The sequence below is a fragment of the Anomaloglossus baeobatrachus genome, chromosome 8, assembly GCF_048569485.1.
Source record: "Anomaloglossus baeobatrachus isolate aAnoBae1 chromosome 8, aAnoBae1.hap1, whole genome shotgun sequence".
NCBI classification, from domain to species: Eukaryota; Metazoa; Chordata; class Amphibia; order Anura; family Aromobatidae; genus Anomaloglossus; species Anomaloglossus baeobatrachus.
In genome coordinates this window covers 48,604,058-48,623,411 of record NC_134360.1, presented here as the reverse complement: position 1 = coordinate 48,623,411, position 19,354 = coordinate 48,604,058, and the positions used below count along the sequence as shown (strand labels likewise).

At 47.0% G+C, this 19,354-nt stretch overlaps 1 protein-coding gene across 1 annotated transcript in view; it reads right to left on the bottom strand.

Annotated features, from left to right (window-relative positions):
• The window catches only part of RAD18 (RAD18 E3 ubiquitin protein ligase), a 394,915-nt gene that overhangs the window by 166,983 nt on the left and 208,578 nt on the right, over window positions 1-19,354 (bottom strand). The window contains 1 exon segment of the mRNA XM_075320765.1: window positions 9,966-10,128. Within this exon segment, the coding sequence (XP_075176880.1) occupies window positions 9,966-10,128 (163 nt within the window).

The following is a 19,354-nucleotide window of genomic DNA, read 5'->3' as shown; positions in this document are numbered from 1 at the left end:
TGTGACAAAATCTCAGGTATCTAGGCGAGGAGAGGAATACGGGTGTAAGCTGTGCTAAAACCACAGAATCCAGAAGATTTAAATAAATCCCTTTATTTACACAAGTCTACACGTTTCAGAGATATATCCATCTCCTCAGGACAAAGGATGATTCTTTTAGTCCTGAAGAAGGAGATGGTTATATCTCCGAAATGCGTAGACTTGTGTAAATAAAGGGATTTATTTAAATCTTCTGGATTCTGAGGTTTCAGCACAGCTTACACCCGTATTCCTCTCCACGCCTTCGGGGCCGCTGCTGACCACCACTGTTACTTGTGCAGAAAGGAGTTGTGACTCAGGTGAGTGCGTTTTTAGCACTAGACCTAATCCCCCATACTGGGAAAGACCCTATTTGCGCTTTTTTTCCCCACAGTCACATCACGTCTTAAAATCTCAGGTATGACATAGATAACAAAGATAAGTAATAAAAACGGGATTTCTGTGATGGCCACTCAATATTCCAAGACATCTGATAATACGGCACCGATCAGGTCTGAGCGGCAGACTCAAGCGGGCTTTACACGCTACAATATCGGTACCGATATCGCTAGTGTGGGTACCCGCCCCCATCTGTTGTGCGACACAGGCAAATCGCTGCCCGTGCCGCACAACATCGCCCAGATTCGTCACAAGTACTTACCTGCCCGGCGACGTCGCTGTGACCGGCGATCCGCCTCCTTTCTAAGGGGGTGGTTCGTTCAGCGTCACAGCAACGTCACAGCTGCGTCACTGAACCGCCGCCCAATAGAAGCGGAGGGGCGGAGATGAGCAGGACGTAACATCCCGCCTACCTCCTTCCTTCCGCATAGCGGCCGGGAGGCAGGTAAGGAGAGGTTCCTCGTTCCTGCGGTGTCACACGGAGCGATGTGTGCTGCCGCAGGAACGACGAAATACATCGTTACTGCTGCAGTAACGATATTTCAGAAGGGACCCCCATGTCACCGATGAGCGATTTTGCACGTTTTTGCGACGATGCAAAATCGCTCATAGGTGTCACACGCAACGACATCGCTAATGCGGCCAGATGTGCGTCCCCAATTCCGTGACCCCAACGACTTCGCATTAGCGATGTCGTAGCGTGTAAAGCCCCCTTTAGGCTATGTGCCCACGTTGCGTTCTGTCCCTGCAGAAATTTCTGCAGAAATTTGAATAGCACACGTGCGCTTCAAATCGCTGCAGAAACGGTCCGTAATGAAAAGCCGATTTCATGCGCTCTAGATGCAGCCTCTCCCATAGACAGAGCGGGGGCTGCATCCAAAGCGCATGAAAGAAGTGACATGTTGCTTTTTAGAACGCAGCGATTGGGCAGTAGCCGAAGCGCTGTGTTCTAATACGCCACGTGGGCATGGATTAGGCGCAATTTTCATAGATTGTGCTGGGGACGCAGGACGCATGCAGTTAGGCTGCGGCGCAGAACACAGCGTAACTGCATGAAAATACGCTACTTGGGCACATAGCCACAGTGATCATCAGATCATTCACAAACATGAAACTGCTTAAGTAGCAGAAGGCAGCAAATTACCATGAACAAACATCACCTCAGCCCAGATCGAGATAAAAGCTACATGTGTGACCACTGTGACAACATGGACACCCAATGCCTCTCATGGGTTAAAGTTTCTTAACATTCAGCCAGACGTATTGTTCTTATGTGTGCTAAGTCATGTTTGCTTAGCTATTGTTTCTCCAGACCCTTCCAGTAATCATTGTATTGTAGTTGTGTATTGCTAATGTAATTACCTAAGTAGTCATTGTCTAGTCTGTGCATTCCAGACTACATGTATACTCCCAGTCTTTCTGTAGACATCATTTGGATGAACATTGTCTATGCAGCTTGAGATTCATCCAATGGGAGAGGCGATCTTGTCCAACCAATCGATGAGGACGCAGTGTATCCAAGTGGAAGGCTGTGACTATAAAAGGGATTTCTTTAAGCCACCAGGTGGTTGCTGATGGATGCAAATGGATCCAGTCTAAGCTCTTTGGAGCTGACTAGAGGATCAGGATACCTTATGGCTTCAATCTAGGGACTCCGGTTCCGGTTGGAGACCATATCCACAATCTAGGGATTTCGACTCCGGCTGCCAGGATTGTATCATCACACCAAGGACTACTTAAGGAAGAAACCCAGGTTGGGACAATTTGGTCACTTGGCTACAGACTTTACAGACCTCAGCCAGCTTCCTAAATCTGGCGTTATTCCTTTCTCGGTGGGTGCCCGCCGAAAGCGGGGTGCTGCTGGATTGGAGTAAATAGCCCTGGAACCTCTGAGGCATGGACATTCTAAATCCCTGGTGAGCCAGCGGAAGGGTGAGACTCTGTTGCCTGTTACATTTGTGTGTTTTGCTGGTTATGTGTTATGTGCTGTTAATTGTTTGGGGATCCAATAAAGTCTAATTATTGTGGTTCCCTCACCCTGTGTTGTCTGAGTAGTGTTCCGCCCACGGTTAAGGAGGCCGGCGTTCAGTGGGGAAGAGCCCTGAGCCATGCTGTCTTTCTAAAGGCGGCGGGTTTTAGCGGACGAGAGCACCCACTGAGCCCCGTGTCTCCACAACCGCTACTTGTTTTATAACAGAAAGCAGCAGTCACTATTCTGTAGACTTCAGAGCTAAACTCTCCCAGCATTCCCTCCTAGTTCAGTGTTTGCTTCAACTGCATTTTTGGGCGTAAAGTTTCTACACCTGGTTCTTTCCAGTCATCTGTCACCCCCTCCCCTAATATTCCAGTAATACAGGATGTAACCCTGGATAAGTAATGTATGAACAAAGTGACTGCATCAGCAGAATAGTGAGTGCAGCTCTGGAGGATAATAAGGGATGTAATTAAGGATCAGTAATGTAATGTATGTACACAGTGACTGCTCCAGCAGAACAGTGAGTGCAGCTCTGGAGTAGAATACAGAATATACTGTAACGCAGGATCAGTACAGGATAAGTAATGTAATGTATGTACACAGTGACTGCACCAGCAGAATAGTGAGTGCAGCTCTGGAGTATAATGCAGGATATAACTCATGATCAGTACAGGATAAGTAATGTAATGTATGTACACAGTGACTGCACCAGCAGAACAGTGAATGCAGCTCTGGAGTATAATACAGGATATAACTCAGGATCAGTACAGGATAAGTAATGTAATGTATGTACACAGTGACTGCACCAGCAGAATAGTGAGTGCAGCTCTGGAGTATAATACAGGATATAACTCAGGATCAGTACAGGATAAGTAATGTAATGTATGTACACAGTGACTGCACCAGCAGAACAGTGAATGAAGCTCTGGAGTATAATACAGGATATAACTCAGGATCAGTACAGGATAAGTAATGTAATGTATGTACACAGTGACTGCACCAGCAGAACAGTGAATGAAGCTCTGGAGTATAATACAGGATATAACTCAGGATCAGTACAGGATAAGTAATGTAATGTATGTACACAGTGACTGCACTAGCAGAATAGAGAGTGCAGCTCTGGAGTATAATGCAGTATGTAACTGAGGATCAGTAATGTAATGTATGTACACAGTGACTGCACTAGCAGAATAGTGAGTGCAGCTCTGGAGTATAATACAGGATATAACTCAGGATCAGTACAGGATAAGTAATGTAATGTATGTACACAGTAAGTCCAGCAGAAAGGTGAGTGCAGCTCTTGAGTGTAAATGGTAACTAGACCATGCTAAACAATAATAAGTTGACATATATTACATGGTAACGACAAAGGAACTGATTGATAATAAACAAAACCTGAACGGATCCATATTTGAGCCACGTATTCCAGACAACTCCGGGCTGACCTGCAGATTGATGAGGGCCAAAATTGAAAAAAAAGAAAAAAAAAAAAGTTCTGGAATACCAAGTTTACGAGACTCATAGACATGAAATAAAAAGGAGAATTGGCAGCGAGCGCTGGCGTTCTCCAGAGATGCAGAGGAAATATCTTCAATTCATCCAAGTCGGGCTCTGATCTTAAATTTAATAAGGCAAAGCAAAATTACATTTCCCTTTCGCTGCCCTTCAGTGTAAATCTGCCTTTTTATGCAGCCGCTCAATAGTGGATTGAGATCTGGAAACGTGGGAAGAACTCTCATCACTAGGAGTATGCATTAGCCGTAAAAACCCTGACAATTGAGGCTTTATAGGTCACGTAGGCAATGGCTTCCTCCCATAGAGATGAATGAATACCTAAGGAATAACAGGAGCTAAAAACAAAGCTGTGCAGCATGAAAAGGCAGTGCACTATACTGCAAACAGTGGTCACTCAAACACGGGAGCTGCCTTATCAATAAAATAAAAAAAAATTAAAAATTCATTTGAAGTGAGCCGGAAGCTGAACTTATTCCGGCGGTCCGGTTTCTGGAAAAACCAATTACACTTTAGTAATGAAGCCACTTCATGGTGCTCTGCACCGGCACGAGGCGTTATCTATCACAGAACACGATCTATTACACTCTAATATTTGCTGCACTTTAAATTAAGACCAAAGTTGCAGAGTTATTACACAAGTAATTAATGTTGGAATCCGTCCACATAACACCGCTGCGAGAAACGAGAGCGCAGCTCTGCATCACAATGTACAGAGGACTCAAAGCTGCTGCGCTCTGTATGCCGAGGTCTGAGAACCTACTGGACCTGGAGGAGGTCACTGACCCAAGGCTTGTAAGGAGGGGAAGGAGTCAAGGCTATCAATGACAGTTCTGCAGTCTTGCTCTTTAAAGAAAAAACAAAAAAGCCAGCACTAAATGTGCACTACAGCACTAAAAATTCCAACTCTACTTATTATAAATATGAGAATTTGGGCAAAAAATTGCAATTTCTTGAGCCGCCCCGCCACTTCACGGCAAATCTCTGTTGGGGCAGTCCTACACTAAAATATTTTATAAAATGTGCCATACGGCCTCACATATGAATAGTAGAACTGCTCTTAGCAGCACTCACCTGGTCTATTTCAATCCCGTACCCATGACTGAGTCATGGCTTCTACTATTCATATGTGAGGCCGTATGGCACATTTTATAAAAATATTTTAGTGTGGGACTGCCCCAAATGAGATTTGCCGTGACGTGGCGGGGCGGCTCAAGAAATTGCAATTTTTTGCCAAAAATCTCAAAATTTTTATAATAAGTACAGTTTGGAATTTTTAGTTCTGAAGTGCACATTTAGTGCTGGCTTGATTTTTCAGTCTTGCTCTTTAGGACACAGAATATTAATGTCCATCTTTTGCATGGACACCCTGACTGAAGAATAAGACAACCACTGCAGGGAATCCCCAAATCAGGAGGAGCCAAAGAAGAGACATTATAAGGCCTTGTGCGCACTAGGCGTTTTTGCTGCGTTTTTAGCAGTGTTTTTTACCGCGTTTTTGTGCTGAAAACGCAGTGACATTGCTTCCCCAGCAATGTCTATGGGTTTTCAGAAGTGCTGTCCTCACACAGCGTTTTTTTGTAGCTGCGTTTTTGTGGTGACCACAAAAATGCAGCATGTCAATTATTTCTGCGTTTTTCACCCATTGAGTTCAATGAGATGTTCAACAACGCAATGAAAAACGCATATAGCTGCGTTTCTATGACTAAAAACGCAGCTATAAACGCAAGGGGTGGGCAGTAAAGTGACGTGTACAGGAAGAGGATTCCTTCTGTTGGTAAACACAGAAGCATGAATCCTCCCGGTACCGTCACCGCTGCGTCCACAACCCGCCCGGTGCCATGTCAGCTCCGTGCGGCGCCATGTCTGGGCGGGAGGTGGAGGCAGCGGCGAAAACAAAAGTGAACAGTAGAAAAAAAAAAATGTCATATATACTAACCTGTCTGCAGCGTCCCGGTGCCATGCCCGCTCCTGTCCCGGTCCCGCCGCTCTGGCTGTGTGCAGTCTCCCCGGGGCAGGACCTTGCTTGCAGGACCTGGCGCTGATCACCTGATGCAGTCACCTGACGCATCAGCTGATCGTAATTCTCGCGGTGTCGCCCGGTCGGCTATCAGCTGATCCTGCCGTCAGGGGACTTCATCAGCTGATTACCGGCAGCTCCGGCAGCGATGGGACAGGATCAGACTCTCATCCGATCGCTGCAAGAGCTGCCGGTAATCAGCACAGACGTGAGTATATATATATATTTTTTTTTTTTGCACCGATGCATCAGCTGATTGTATAATCGGCTTTTATACAATCAGCTGATGTGTGATGTGCTTCAGCCCCTAGAACCTGACACATCATCTGATCGCTTTGCCTTCCAGCAAACCGATCAGATGATATTGGATCCGGATTGGACGGCGCGGGACCCTTGACCCAGGATTACTGCGGAGGGGGGTTCTATATTTTAATAAAGATGGAGTCACTAATTGTGTTGTGTTTTATTTAAAATAAAAATATTTTTCTGTGTTGTGTTTTTTTTTTTATGTTTACTAGAAATTCATGGTGGCCATGTCTAAAATTGGCGTGACACCATGAATTTCGGGCTTAGGGCCAGCTGATAATATACAGCTAGCCCTAACTCCATTATTACCCGGCTAGCCACCCGGCATCAGGGCAGCTGGAAGAGTTGGATACAGCGCCAGAAGATGGCGCTTCTATGAAAGCGCCATTTTCTGGGGTGGCTGCGGGACTGCAATTCACAGTGGGGGTGCCCAGAAATCTTGGGCACCCTGCACTGTGGATTCCAATCCCCAGCTGTCTAGTTGTACCCGGCTGGACTCAAAAATTGGGCGAAGCTCACGTCATTTTTTTTTTAAAATTATTTCATGAAATTCATGAAATAATTAAAAAAAAAAGGGCTTCCCTATATTTTTGGTTCCCAGCCGGGTACAAATAGGCAGCTGGGGGTTGGGGGCAGCCCGTACCTGCCTGCTGTACCCGGCTAGCATACAAAAATATGGCGAAGCCCACGTCAATTTTTTTTGTTTGGGGGAGGCAAAGAAATCCTGCATACAGTCCTGGAAGGAGGATGCTGAGCCTTGTAGTTCTGCAGCAGCTGTCTGCTCTCCTGCATACACTAGTTCTGCAGCTGTCTGCTCTCCTGCATACAATGAACATTTTGAAGAAGGAAATGACATCAGAGCTTTTTTTTTTTCATCAACAATCTTTAATGGCATTGTGCACTGATTAAAAACGCAGTGAGCAAAAACGCAGCAAAAAACGCACCAAATCGCGGTAAAAACGCATGCGTTTTTTAGCCGCGGGTGCGCTTTTTTTTAGCCGCGGGTGCGTTTTTTGAGACAAAAACGCACATAAAAACGCAGCGTGAAAAAAACGCCTAGTGCGCACATACCCTAACAATATAACCAATGACACCGTGTGCGACTATCTCATTTACAGGTAGAGACAAGACGGCACTGCGGTCTTTATCATCACCATTTACAAGGAGGCAGTGCTATCTGTATTGCCATAATTTACAAGGAGACAAGGAGGCAGTGCTATCTGTATTGCCATAATTTACACTGAGACTGTATCATCAGCAGTTACAAGGAGACAAGAAGACTGTGCTATCTGTATCATTTCATTTACAAGAAGACAAGGAGGCAGTGCTATCTGTATCATCATTTACACTGAGACAAGGAGGCAGTTCTATCCGTATCATCATCAGTTACAAGGAGACAAGATGACTGTGCTATCTGTATCATCTTCATTTACAAGGAAGCAGTGCTTTCTGTATCGTCGTAATTTATAAGTAGACAAGGAGGCAGTGCTATCTGTAGCATCATCATTTACACTGAGACAGAGGCAGCGTATTCGTATCATCATCAGTTACAAGGAGACAATGAGGCAGTGCTATCTGTATCATCATCAGTTACAAGGAGGCAGTGCTATCTGTATCGTCATCATTTACAAGGAGGCAGTGCTATCTGTATCATCATCAGTTACAAGGAGGCAGTGCTATCTGTATCGTCATCATTTACAAGAAGACAAGGAGGCAGTGCTATCTGTATCATCATCAGCTACAAGGAGACAAGGAGGCAGTACTATCTGTGTCATCATCAGTTACAAGGAGACAAGGAGGCAGTGCTATCTGTATCATTATCAGTTACAAGGAGACAAGGAAGCAGTGCTATCTATATCATCATCAGTTACAAGGAGGCAGTGCTATCTGTATTGTCATCATTTACAAGAAGACAAGGAGGCAGTGCTATCTGTATCATCATCAGTTACAAGAAGACAAGGAGGCAGTGCTATCTGTATCGTCATCATTTACAAGAAGACAAGGAGGCAGTGCTATCTGTATTGTCATCAGTTATAAGGAGGCAGTGCTATCTGTATCATCATCAGTTACAAGGAGACAAGGAGGCAGTGCTATCTGTATTGTAATCATTTAAAAGGAGTCAGTATTACCTGAACCTTCATTTACAAGGAGAGACAAGAAAACTGTACTATCTGTATCTTCATCATCTACAAGGAAATACATGTAAGCAGTACTATCTGTATTATCATTTATAATAAGAGGTAAGAAGGAGGTACTATCTCGATCTTTATCATTTACAAGGAGGTAGTGCCATCTGCATCTTAATTTACAAGGAGAGAGGGAGGCAGAATTGTCTGTATCTTCATTTACAAGGAGAAACGGAGGCAGTGCTGTTTGTATATTCCAACATTTACAAGAAGAGACAAGGAGGCAGTACAGTCTGAACCTTCATCACTTACAGTAAAGCAGAAAGTACTACCTATACCCTCTGAACATCATTTAAAAAGAGACACATGAGGATACCACTATCTGTGTCTGGTTCACTCACACGAGAGACATGGAGGCAGTACTATCTGTACCTATATTACCCTGTTTTTCCAAAAATAAGACCTCCCCCAAAAATAAGCCCTAGCAGGGATTTTCAGCATTCTCGGAACAAGGCTTAAATATAAGCCCTCCCCCGAAAATAAGCCCTAGTCGCGGTTCAATAATGAAGTGCCCATGCAGCTATAAAAATTAAAGATACTGCAGGACACTTCATTATAGACAGCGGGCACCCCGTACTCATACTTCCCAGATGCAAGGGCAGAGGACTTTCAGTAATCGCACCCCCACACACATCCGATCTGACACACACAGAATCAGATCTCACACACACACACATAGGATCGCACACATAATCAGATCGCACACACAAACCTCGAATCACACACACATCAGATCACACACACACTCACCACATCCAGCAACACCGATTTCTTCTCACCGGCAGAATTCTGAGATGCTGTGCAGTGGAGCACAAGGACCTGCCACAATGCTAGCTTACAGGACCTGCGGACACGTGACTTTCTTCCATCATTCCCTGCGGCCGGAAGACTCTGTAACGCTGGATGTGATGAATGAGTGTGTGTATGTGTGTGTGTAATCTGCGATCTGCTGTGTGACTGTGTCAGTGATCTGCTGTGTGTGAAGGTGTCAAACAAAAGCAGGGGACGACGGCGTCAGCACCCACTGGAGATCACAGGGAGGACCTGGGAGCCATGCAGATGTCCGGGTCTGGAAAGTATGAGTCTCCTTGGAAGTGGGGGGGGGTTGGGTCTGCTTTTTTGGGGGGTAAACTTACCCCCTATCCGTGTTCCTCCAAGAATAAGACCTCCTCCAAAAATAAGTCCTAGTGCTTTTTTGGGGGGCATAAAAAGTATAAGACAGTGTCTTATTTTTGGAAAAACACGGTATGTACAGGGAGAGAAAGGGAGGCAGTCTTATTTGTATTTACACCACTAACAGTGGGTATTATCAGTGAAAAGCTATGCTAAGGTCATGTTTGTCAACCAATTTCAGGGAGATCTATGGAGGCAGCGCTGTCCTCCTAGGCTAACGAAGGTGATTTTTGTCATGTTTGTAGAGATGCCCTTTAACTCCTTTTGTCATATCATTTTTGGCGTGATTAGGAAATCCTCGCACTCAGCGCATTCATCTGTTCGGAAGAGTAGAAAGCAGGCAGATAATATAGATTTATCATTTACTCCATCCTACCTGGCTCTAGACTCCGGAGAAAGCGGGAAGACCGGAGAGCTGGAGCGAAACACTGACAGCTTCTCCGATTTCAGCGGGCAGTAGTCCTCCGTCTCTGGCACTGTGTGATGGTTGGGGGTGGATTCCTCCATCACTTCCACCATGATTTCCTCTTTGATTTTATCTAGAAGGAAGAGATTGTAAAGATAAATATCAGTGTCCACCGGTCATCAATAAACATTACCCATCTATATTCGGATTGTCTCTTCAGTGAGGAAGGAGACAAACTCTAGTGCCACCTTTGGGAAGCAGCAATCCTAAAAGTCAAAGTGACCCTTTAACAAGCCTTTTCATATGACTTAGGGGCACTTTGCACACTGCGACATCGCAGGTGCGATGTCGGTGGGGTCAAATTGAAAATGACGCACTTCCGGCATCGCATGCGACATCGCAGTGTGTAAAGGCTGGATGATACGATTAACGAGCGCAAAAGCGTCGTAATCGTATCATCGGTGCAGCGTCGGCGTAATCCATGATTACGCTGACGCGACGGTCCGATGTTGTTCCTCGCTCCTGCGGCAGCACACATCGCTGTGTGTGAAGTCGCAGGAGCGAGGAACGTCTCCTACCGGCGTCACTGCGGCTTCCGTAGGATATGCGGAAGGAAGGAGGTGGGCAGGATGTTTACATCCTGCTCATCTCCGCCCCTCCGCTCTGATTGGCCGCCTGCCGTGTGACGTCACAGTGACGCTGCACGACCCGCCCCCTTAACAAGGAGGCGGGTCGCCGGCCACAGGGACGTCGCACGGCAGGTGAGTGTGTGTGTGAAGCTGGCGTAGCGATAACTTTCGCTACGCCAGCTATCACCACATATCGCTGCTGCGACGGGGGCGGGCACTATCGCACTCGGCATCGCAGCATCGGGCTGCGATGTCGCAGTGTGCAAAGTGCCCCTTAGGATTTATGCCAGATCAGAACCTCAATTTGCCGACATGGTGTTTCGGGGTGATTGCCCCTCGTCAGTGCAAAGTATGAGATCTGATCTGGCTGTATGAGAAGCTATAGTGGGGTCTAAGGGGAAATCTGGCTGCCAGTGAGGAGTCTTATTGTGGCAATGCTCCTTGGGAAATACCCATCTATGAATCCGCATTCACTAAAAATAACCTCCTGATGAACTTATACCTTGTAGTCAATCTAAACAAGCAGCGCTGCAGTGTAAAGCAAAGACAAGACTGGAGGTAGATTTCAGGCTGCAGACTCCAATAGACAATGGAGAGCTGGAGCTGCCGATCACAGCTGAGGCCATAATAATAATAATAATGAGTTGCAGGTAGGATTATCAAGACATTATCAGACTTTTAGCCCCCAGATAGGAGATCAGATTTCAAGATTTTAGCAAATGAACTGTAGGGAGTCTTCCATCTTTCCAGCAAGATATCATTTTGTGATTGGCTCCTTATTAGCTACAAAGTCAAAAACTAGCGGTCTGGAGCGATGTCTGGACCCCCAGAAGGAGTCTACTTACAGAAATCACTGCTGCGCCCATTAAATACCTTTTCAAGAGGCTCTTACGTCCTGATTGCAGCGGTTAATCTTCGCACTAATTATGCTGCCGTCGCTGCTTTAATAGAAACGTGACGTGGATACAGAAGAAGACGGGAACTCTGGGGAGGTACAAAACTTTTTAATAGTTTCCTAAAGTGAGATTCCAGCGGCCTCGTGCTCAGCCCCCCCCCCCGGCCTCGGCCGCTGCTCCTCCTCCATTACTCCCTGGGACATCTCGGTCTCGCTTTTATAAAGAGGATATTCCGGGTGAACTCATGAAGATCTGGTCCATGATGCCCGTGGATCACAGAGGTCATATCTGGCTATACCTCCCAATCAGACTCCGTTCAGTTTCACATAGGACACATGACGGACTTCACTACCTTTCTTTATAACCGAGCTTCCTAACAGGGGCTCGGTGTGAGTGAAGCCCAAGAAGTGCGATTGTGAGCTGGAAACTGGAGAGGCACAGATGCAGAAATAAGGGGAATTTCTCAGCAACTTTACCCCATCTCGCAATCCAAACATAGGTCCGATTAGGTCTTAAAAATAGCAGCTAATCGATATTGTACCTAAAGCGCTGCTCTAGGGCCGATAAATTGTACATGGTAATAAGGTGGTAAGTGCACTGGGGCGGAGCTTTGCAAGGCATACACAATCTCTTATTCTTCCCGCCAAGCACCTGTCATGCTTGTCTGTCTGCATTGTGAGACTAGTGACAGATTAAGGCCTAGAGAGTCATTTCCGTTCTTGACTCTCAATATTAAAGTGTTTTCCTTTCCTTTGGCATTCATAGGGTTAATATCAGTATTCCTTGCCAGCAAGCAGTATAATTGCCAGCTCAGATGTTTCCGGTTAGGGACCACTCCCAGTCCCTATAATATACCCTTTGCTACCAGCAGAGAGTGCCAGTTATTCTCTAATCTCTTTGCCATTTGGATGCTGGTCCTGGAGGTGGAAGGAGCTGCTGAAACCCTCTCTTCTTGAAGTTGCTGTGGTGGCTGCAGTCTTGGTGCTGACTGCAGCAGTCTGTTGTAGTGTTTTCCCCCTGTCTGTCTTCCTTTCTCGGTGTCTTGTTTCAGTGCAGTGGTAGGGTTAGCGTCCTTCACCTGCCCACTCCCTAGCCAGGGACTACTGTAAAGTCTTTTCGGGGCTTAAGGTTCCTGCTCGGCGACAGGTGAGGGCTAGGAGTGTAAGGTACAGCGGCAGGTAAGTGGAGGTGTCCATCTTCCCTCTCCCTAGTCCTAGGGCTCTCCATTGTTAAAGTGTCCCCGGTGTACCCCTTGTTTTTCGTGGTGAATCCCCTGTTGTTTCGGCTCACGTCGGACCTTTCCCAGTCCGCGCAGTGACAGCACCACCCTACTTTCCTTGATTGACAACTCACCACAGGCCAAATGCCTTAGGTAGCAGATGACAGAAATGTCAATCAAGGAGAAGGGGGTGGTTCCAGGCAGGGAATACTGAAGTTAGATGGACATGCTGTAGATGGGACACACCCACAAAGCACTTCCAGCCTTATTATCATATATATTCAGAAAGCGATTTCCCAGCACTTCGAGACATACGGGCACTAATCAGCTTATATTTTCAAGGCCTACAAGGTGGTGTGCTCGGCTTGGCGGTGACAGATTCCCTTTAAAGGGATAGCCTCATAATTTGTCTGCAAAAAGGCAAATTCATAATTGAAAATGTTTACGAATGGCATGATTGCACTGCTGGCACTAACTGTGCGCTCTCCATTGCTCCAAGCAGGGATAGCTTTGCCTCAGCAGTATCATAGGGAAGGGAACAGAAAGCCGGCCAGCTTCAGAGCAAAGCATACAAGCTCTATAGGAAAGAGCTTGTAAGAGCTGCACTCCTTGCCTAGGACACTGGCCCCTTCTGTGGTCAGCAACGAGTTGTACATGATACAATTAAAAATCCCTGCGTTCTTGATGTTCCTTGTACTTTAACATTTTGGCCGCTTTTGATGATGAATGAACCCCAATAAGGCGTGGCACTGGCGGCAGATTATGCCCCAGGACGCAAGTCAAAGGCCTACACACTGCCAATGTTACTGAAAAGTTACTTTTCCTTAATAGTAAAGTTTAATGATAGATTGAAATATAAAAAAGTTTTCCAATCCAGTTATTTTTAAAGGGAACGTGTCAGGTGCAATATGCACCCAGAACCACGAGCAGTTCTGGGTGTATATTGCTTAATCCCTGCCTAAATATCCCCCTAAATATCCCTGTATCTAGTAGCATAGATAAAAAGATTGTTAGAAAAAGTATTTCTAAAAATCTGTTATCATAGGCTAATGAGGCCAGGGGGCATTACTTTCCTTGGCTAGTCAGCCCCCTTAGCATGCACGCACGTCCCTGTGGGCGTAGTAACTTGCTAATGAATGTGCAGCATCAAAGGTTTGGTCAATCTCACTGCTCTCTGTTGCCATCGCCCCCGATACTGGTTTCGGCTCACTGGGCATGATCAGAAGTCCCGGACTTCCAGTCATGTGTACTATGAAACCGGGTGTACGCGTCCCTGCTTCAAACTGGTGTAGTGCGCATGACCGGAAGTCCAGGGACGTTCTGATCATGCGCACTGAGCTGACAACCAGCGGTGGCAGCCGAAGTAAGAGCGACCATCCTGTGATGCTGAGCATTCATTAGCATGTTAGTACGCCCACAGGGGGGCGTGCTAACATGCTATGGGGGCCGACTAGCCAAGGGAACTAACACCCTTGCGACTAGTCCCTGGCCTCATTAGCATATCATAAAGGATCTTTAGCAGTACTTTTTCTAAACATCTCTTTATCTATGCTAGTTATACAGGGACAGTTAGGCAGGGATTAGCAATATGCACAGAAATGCTCGTGGGTCTGGGTGCATATTGGACCTGACAGGTTCCCTTTAAAGGGGTTGTATCATCTTCAAGGCTCAGGCTCGTACTGCTCCTCTGCCTACCGCCTTCCAACTGTACAGGGGGCTCCTGAAGATTTACAACTCAGACCAGCACTATGGTTGTGTCGCTGGCCTTCTGTCACGTCCCCACCGGAGTCCACTCCTGCGACTTCTGCTCCGATCGCCAGGCGACGCCGTGTTCCCGCCATGGATAGTTCTGGTGATGGGAGAGGAGTCAGTGCCCGTGGCTCTGCTGAGTACAGGCTCCGCTCATCCACTAGGCTGGGTTTCCCTGGAACCTGCAGTACCACTGGCTGACTGTAGGTGGCGTGTGTCTTCCAGCTGAAGTTGCCATCATTCACCTGCAGCCAATGGGAAGACACCACAGCCGTCTTATTCCTCCTCCTGTCATGTGACCACGGCCAGAGATAGTTTGTATTCCTGGTTCCTGTGCTATTTGTATTTTGATTCCTGTGCGCTGAACTTGCTTGTGTTCTGACTACCCTTCTGCCTGCTGTTTTTGTACCTCGCTGTCCGATCCGGATTTGACCTCTGCTTGTTTCTGATTACATCCTTGCCTGCTGATTCTGTCCCTGTTCTGCAATTCCTGGTTTGACCCTGCCTGACGAGTACTCTCATCGGACTGCTGCCCTCCACAGAAGGGCCCTGTGTAATTCCAAATTCCTGTATAGGGGTTAAAGGCTTTCAGGTTTCTAGGGGTCCTGCTGGGTGAGTGGCTTCCCTCTAGCCTGTCCATTACATCCTGTCTGAGTCTGTGGATCCAGGCAGGTGTTACACCTTCACTCCATATTTCCACCATAGATCATTTCAGATCCTGTGGTCCAGATAGTTTCATTGCAGCATGCTCTTCCACAAAATAAAGAAGAAAGCCGACCGCAGCAGCTTCAAGTGCCGGAAAAAACTTTATTGAAGTTTCAGGTGCATTAAAAAGGCAGCATGACGGGACCGAGATGCAGGATCCCTCACCTGGGGACGACGGCCGTTTCGCCTGCAAATCAGGCTTCCTTCTTTATTTTGTGGATGTACCTGGATCTCATTCCTTTGCCGACCAGCACGCTCTGACCGGACGGACTCTGAGCTGGGAGCTGTTTTCCCGGACACGTGGACTCACCCCACCAGGTAACGTGGATGATTTGAGTGGTGCAGGGTTCATTTCTAATGCTGTTGCTATTGCAGCATGCTCTACTGCACAGAGATGGCCCCTGCACGCTCCTTGACTAGGGAACTGGCCACTACAGATACACCGCAGCGGACGATAAAGACATTGAATGGTACATGCTAGAATTAAAATAACGGAGAGGTTTTTTTGTAAGCTTCTGTTACTTTTTTACCAGCTCTTTGCAACAGGGATGAGACGAACACCATAAGGAAGATAAAGAAGAATTCCTGGCGGATACAAAGTAACAGATCTATGGTAACATGTTATTTTAGGCATCTGCTCTTACAAGTTTGTCTTCTATACGTTTCTGCACCCAACTGATAATGTGAGCGCTCCCTGTGATGTTGGATGACAGGAACGTCCCTTAGAGATCGGCTATTATATCAGTTTTGTTTCCTCCGCCAGCAGCGGTGACCTGATAACGGGAAGACGCCGGGGGGAATATGAATATAAGCCGTACCCGATTCCCCGCGATACACGTGTACGTACCTGGTGTTTCACAGGTCTTAAGCGGGCTTTACACGCTACGACATCGCTAATGCGGAGTCGTTGGGGTCACGGAATTCGTGACGCACATCCGGCCGCATTAGCGATGCCGTTGCGTGTGACATCGATTAGCGATTTTGCATCGTTACAAAACAGTGAAAAATCGCTAATCGGCGACACGGGGGTCCATTCCCAATTATCGTTACTTCAGCAGTAACGAGGTTGTTCCTCGTTCCTGCGGCAGCACACATCGCTGCGTGTGACGCCGCAGGAGCGAGGAAGCTCTCCCTACCTGCCTCCCGGCCGCTATGCGGAAGGAAGGAGGTGGGCGGGATGTTACGTCCCGCTCATCTCCGCCCCTCCGCTGCGATTGGGCGGCGGTTCAGTGACGGTTCAGTGACGTCGCTGTGACGCCGCATGGACCGCCCCCTTAGAAAGGAGGCGGTTCGCCCGTCACAGCGACGTCGCCGGACAGGTAAGTATGTGTGACGGCTCTGGGCAATGTTGTGCGGCACGGGCAGCGATATGCCCGTGTCGCGCAACAGATGGGGGCGGGTACCCACACTAGCGATATCGGGACCAATATCGCAGTGTGTAAAGTAGCCTTTACACGTGGGTGTAAAGCATTTTTCCTTCTGTTTTTCCATTCCCCTGTCCAAATCTTTGCCTATGCATTAATTAAGATACTAAAATGTTAGAAAGCGCTGTCTGAAGCCGACCTGTGGGGGACGGTGTGAGCCGCGGCTCCCGATAAATAATGAATGAATCATGTCTTTTCATAGACAGCGGAGAATCCAAACTATTCAGGACATCGCACAGCGAGATAAATCCATTATAGAGTCACACAGCCGATAATTCCTAAACCGGTGATGGGGGAATCAATCACAACGAGCGAAGGGAGCCAAAAATACATCAATTAATCGCTGCTATTAGTAAGGCCGGTTTCACACATCCGGCTTTTCGCCGGTTTGCCGGATCCGGCGCTCTCCCATACAGTGACTACAGTACAGTGACAGCGCAACAAGCGCCGGTCACGTGCGGGCATGTGACCGGCGCATGTGACCCGGAAGTTACAGCGCTGTCACTGTACTGTATTGTCTGTACGGGAGAGCGCCGGATGTGTGAAACCGGCCTAACAGTAACGGAAATAGATCTGAGCTACACAGTCAATGAGAAAGCTCACAGCAGCACAGAGGACTTCAGAAGGATCTACTGAGCTAGGGGAGATCAAGGACTATTCGTGAAAAAAGAGCAGCGTCATGATAATATTAGAGAAGGTAAAAAAGTTACAAGAAATACAGAAATATTGGAGCTTTTTTTTATTTATTAATATCATGACGCTGCTCTTTTATCACAAATAGATAAGTATCTGATTTCCCCTAGATCAGCACATCCTTCTGAAGTCCTCTGTGCTGCTGTGAGCTTTCTCGTTGGGGGTTCTGCAGCAGCACAGAGTATTTCAGGAGACCTTTATGGACAATGTCAATATGTAGAGAGATGAAAGGAGATGAGTTGAAAGACACAGGCATGTCCTTAGGGATGGAGCGATGTCCCCCGCAGCACAGAGGATTTTAAGACATGGGTTTGCTGATGATTTGTGAATTGAAAAGGTGACTGGCTTCTTTCTAATCAGGCTCCATATGACCACTCGCTCAAGCTCCAGGCTTCCTAAAAGGTAATGGCAGGGGAAGGGCTGTAAATAGACCCTTTTATAGCTGATGAGCCCTCAACGATTGTTATTATACCGGTGCTCTTCCCTATCACCACTAGTGAGATCAGGACGACATCAGTATTATATAATATCACACATGGCTGCAATGTAATTTTACACAATTTACCGGTTGCTAATTACACACTGGGATAAGATAGAATTAAAAAAAAGTCTTTGAGTGGTACTTTTATATGATGAGCTTTAATGTTTCTTCGGTACCCTTCCTCTTCTCCTTTGAAAAACATACAAAAATTTCAGCTGTCTGTTGCCACCACTAGGGGGCAGCTCTGTACACAGCTCCATATAGCCCATACTAACCTGCATAGAAGCTGCATACAGGATGCCCTCTACTGGTGGATGATATTAATAGACGTCTGAGGGTGGGAAACAAGGTTTGGTGCCGTAAGAGAAGCTGAATACAGCAATGACGCAAAGTCATTTTATATTGTTGGTTCCTTAGAAGAATATTCGTCAGATATGCTCTGTAACCTTTCTGGCTCATTAAGTCAATTAAAGCAAAATCAGCAGCTGCCGAGGTGCGAGCGATAATGGCCACCGCAAACTCTACTCACTGTCACTTGGATTAAGTACAAAGCGGGCTGGGACCGAGTCATGTAATATCAGAACTTCTCCTGCCGCCTCCACCTCCGGATAGGTAATTGCAGTTTGTTTGTCAATAATAAGGCCTGGGGCATCACCTCCACCTGGATCTACAGGCGTCACACGAACCGAGACGAGCACCGCAGCTCCACAGCCACCCCAGGGCTTATCCACAGAGTCTGACAAAACTCTGCATCTCCAGAGCTGGTGGACCGGATACATTCCATAAATATCAGGCATTCCCAGGGATGTCACTACCGTTCTCCATTCTCAGTGATGTCACCGCTGATCTCTGGTGATGGATAGGCGGCATTCTCAGTGATGTCACCGCTGATCTCTAGTGATGGATAGGCGGCATTCTCAGTGATGTCACCGCTGATCTCTAGTGATGGATAGGCGGCATTCTCAGTGATGTCACCGCTGATCTCTAGTGATGGATAGGCGACATTCTCAGTGATGTCACCGCTGATCTCTGGTGATGGATAGGCGGCATTCTCAGTGATGTCACCGCTGATCTCTGGTGATGGATAGGCGGCATTCTCAGTGATGTCACCGCTGATCTCTAGTGATGGATAGGCGGCATTCTCAGTGATGTCACCGCTGATCTCTAGTGATGGATAGGCGGCATTCTCAGTGATGTCACCGCTGATCTCTAGTGATGGATAGGCGGCATTCTCAGTGATGTCACCGCTGATCTCTAGTGGTGGATAGGCGGCATTCTCAGTGATGTCACCACTGATCTCTAGTGATGGATAGGCGACATTCTCAGTGATGGCACCGCTGATCTCTAGTGATGGATAGGCGGCATTCTCAGTGATGGCACCGCTGATCTCTAGTGATGGATAGGCGGCATTCTCAGTGATGTCACCGCTGATCTCTAGTGATGGATAGGCGGCATTCTCAGTGATGTCACCGCTGATCTCTAGTGATGGATAGGCGGCATTCTCAGTGATGTCACTGCTGATCTCTAGTGATGGATAGGCGGCATTCTCAGTGATGTCACCGC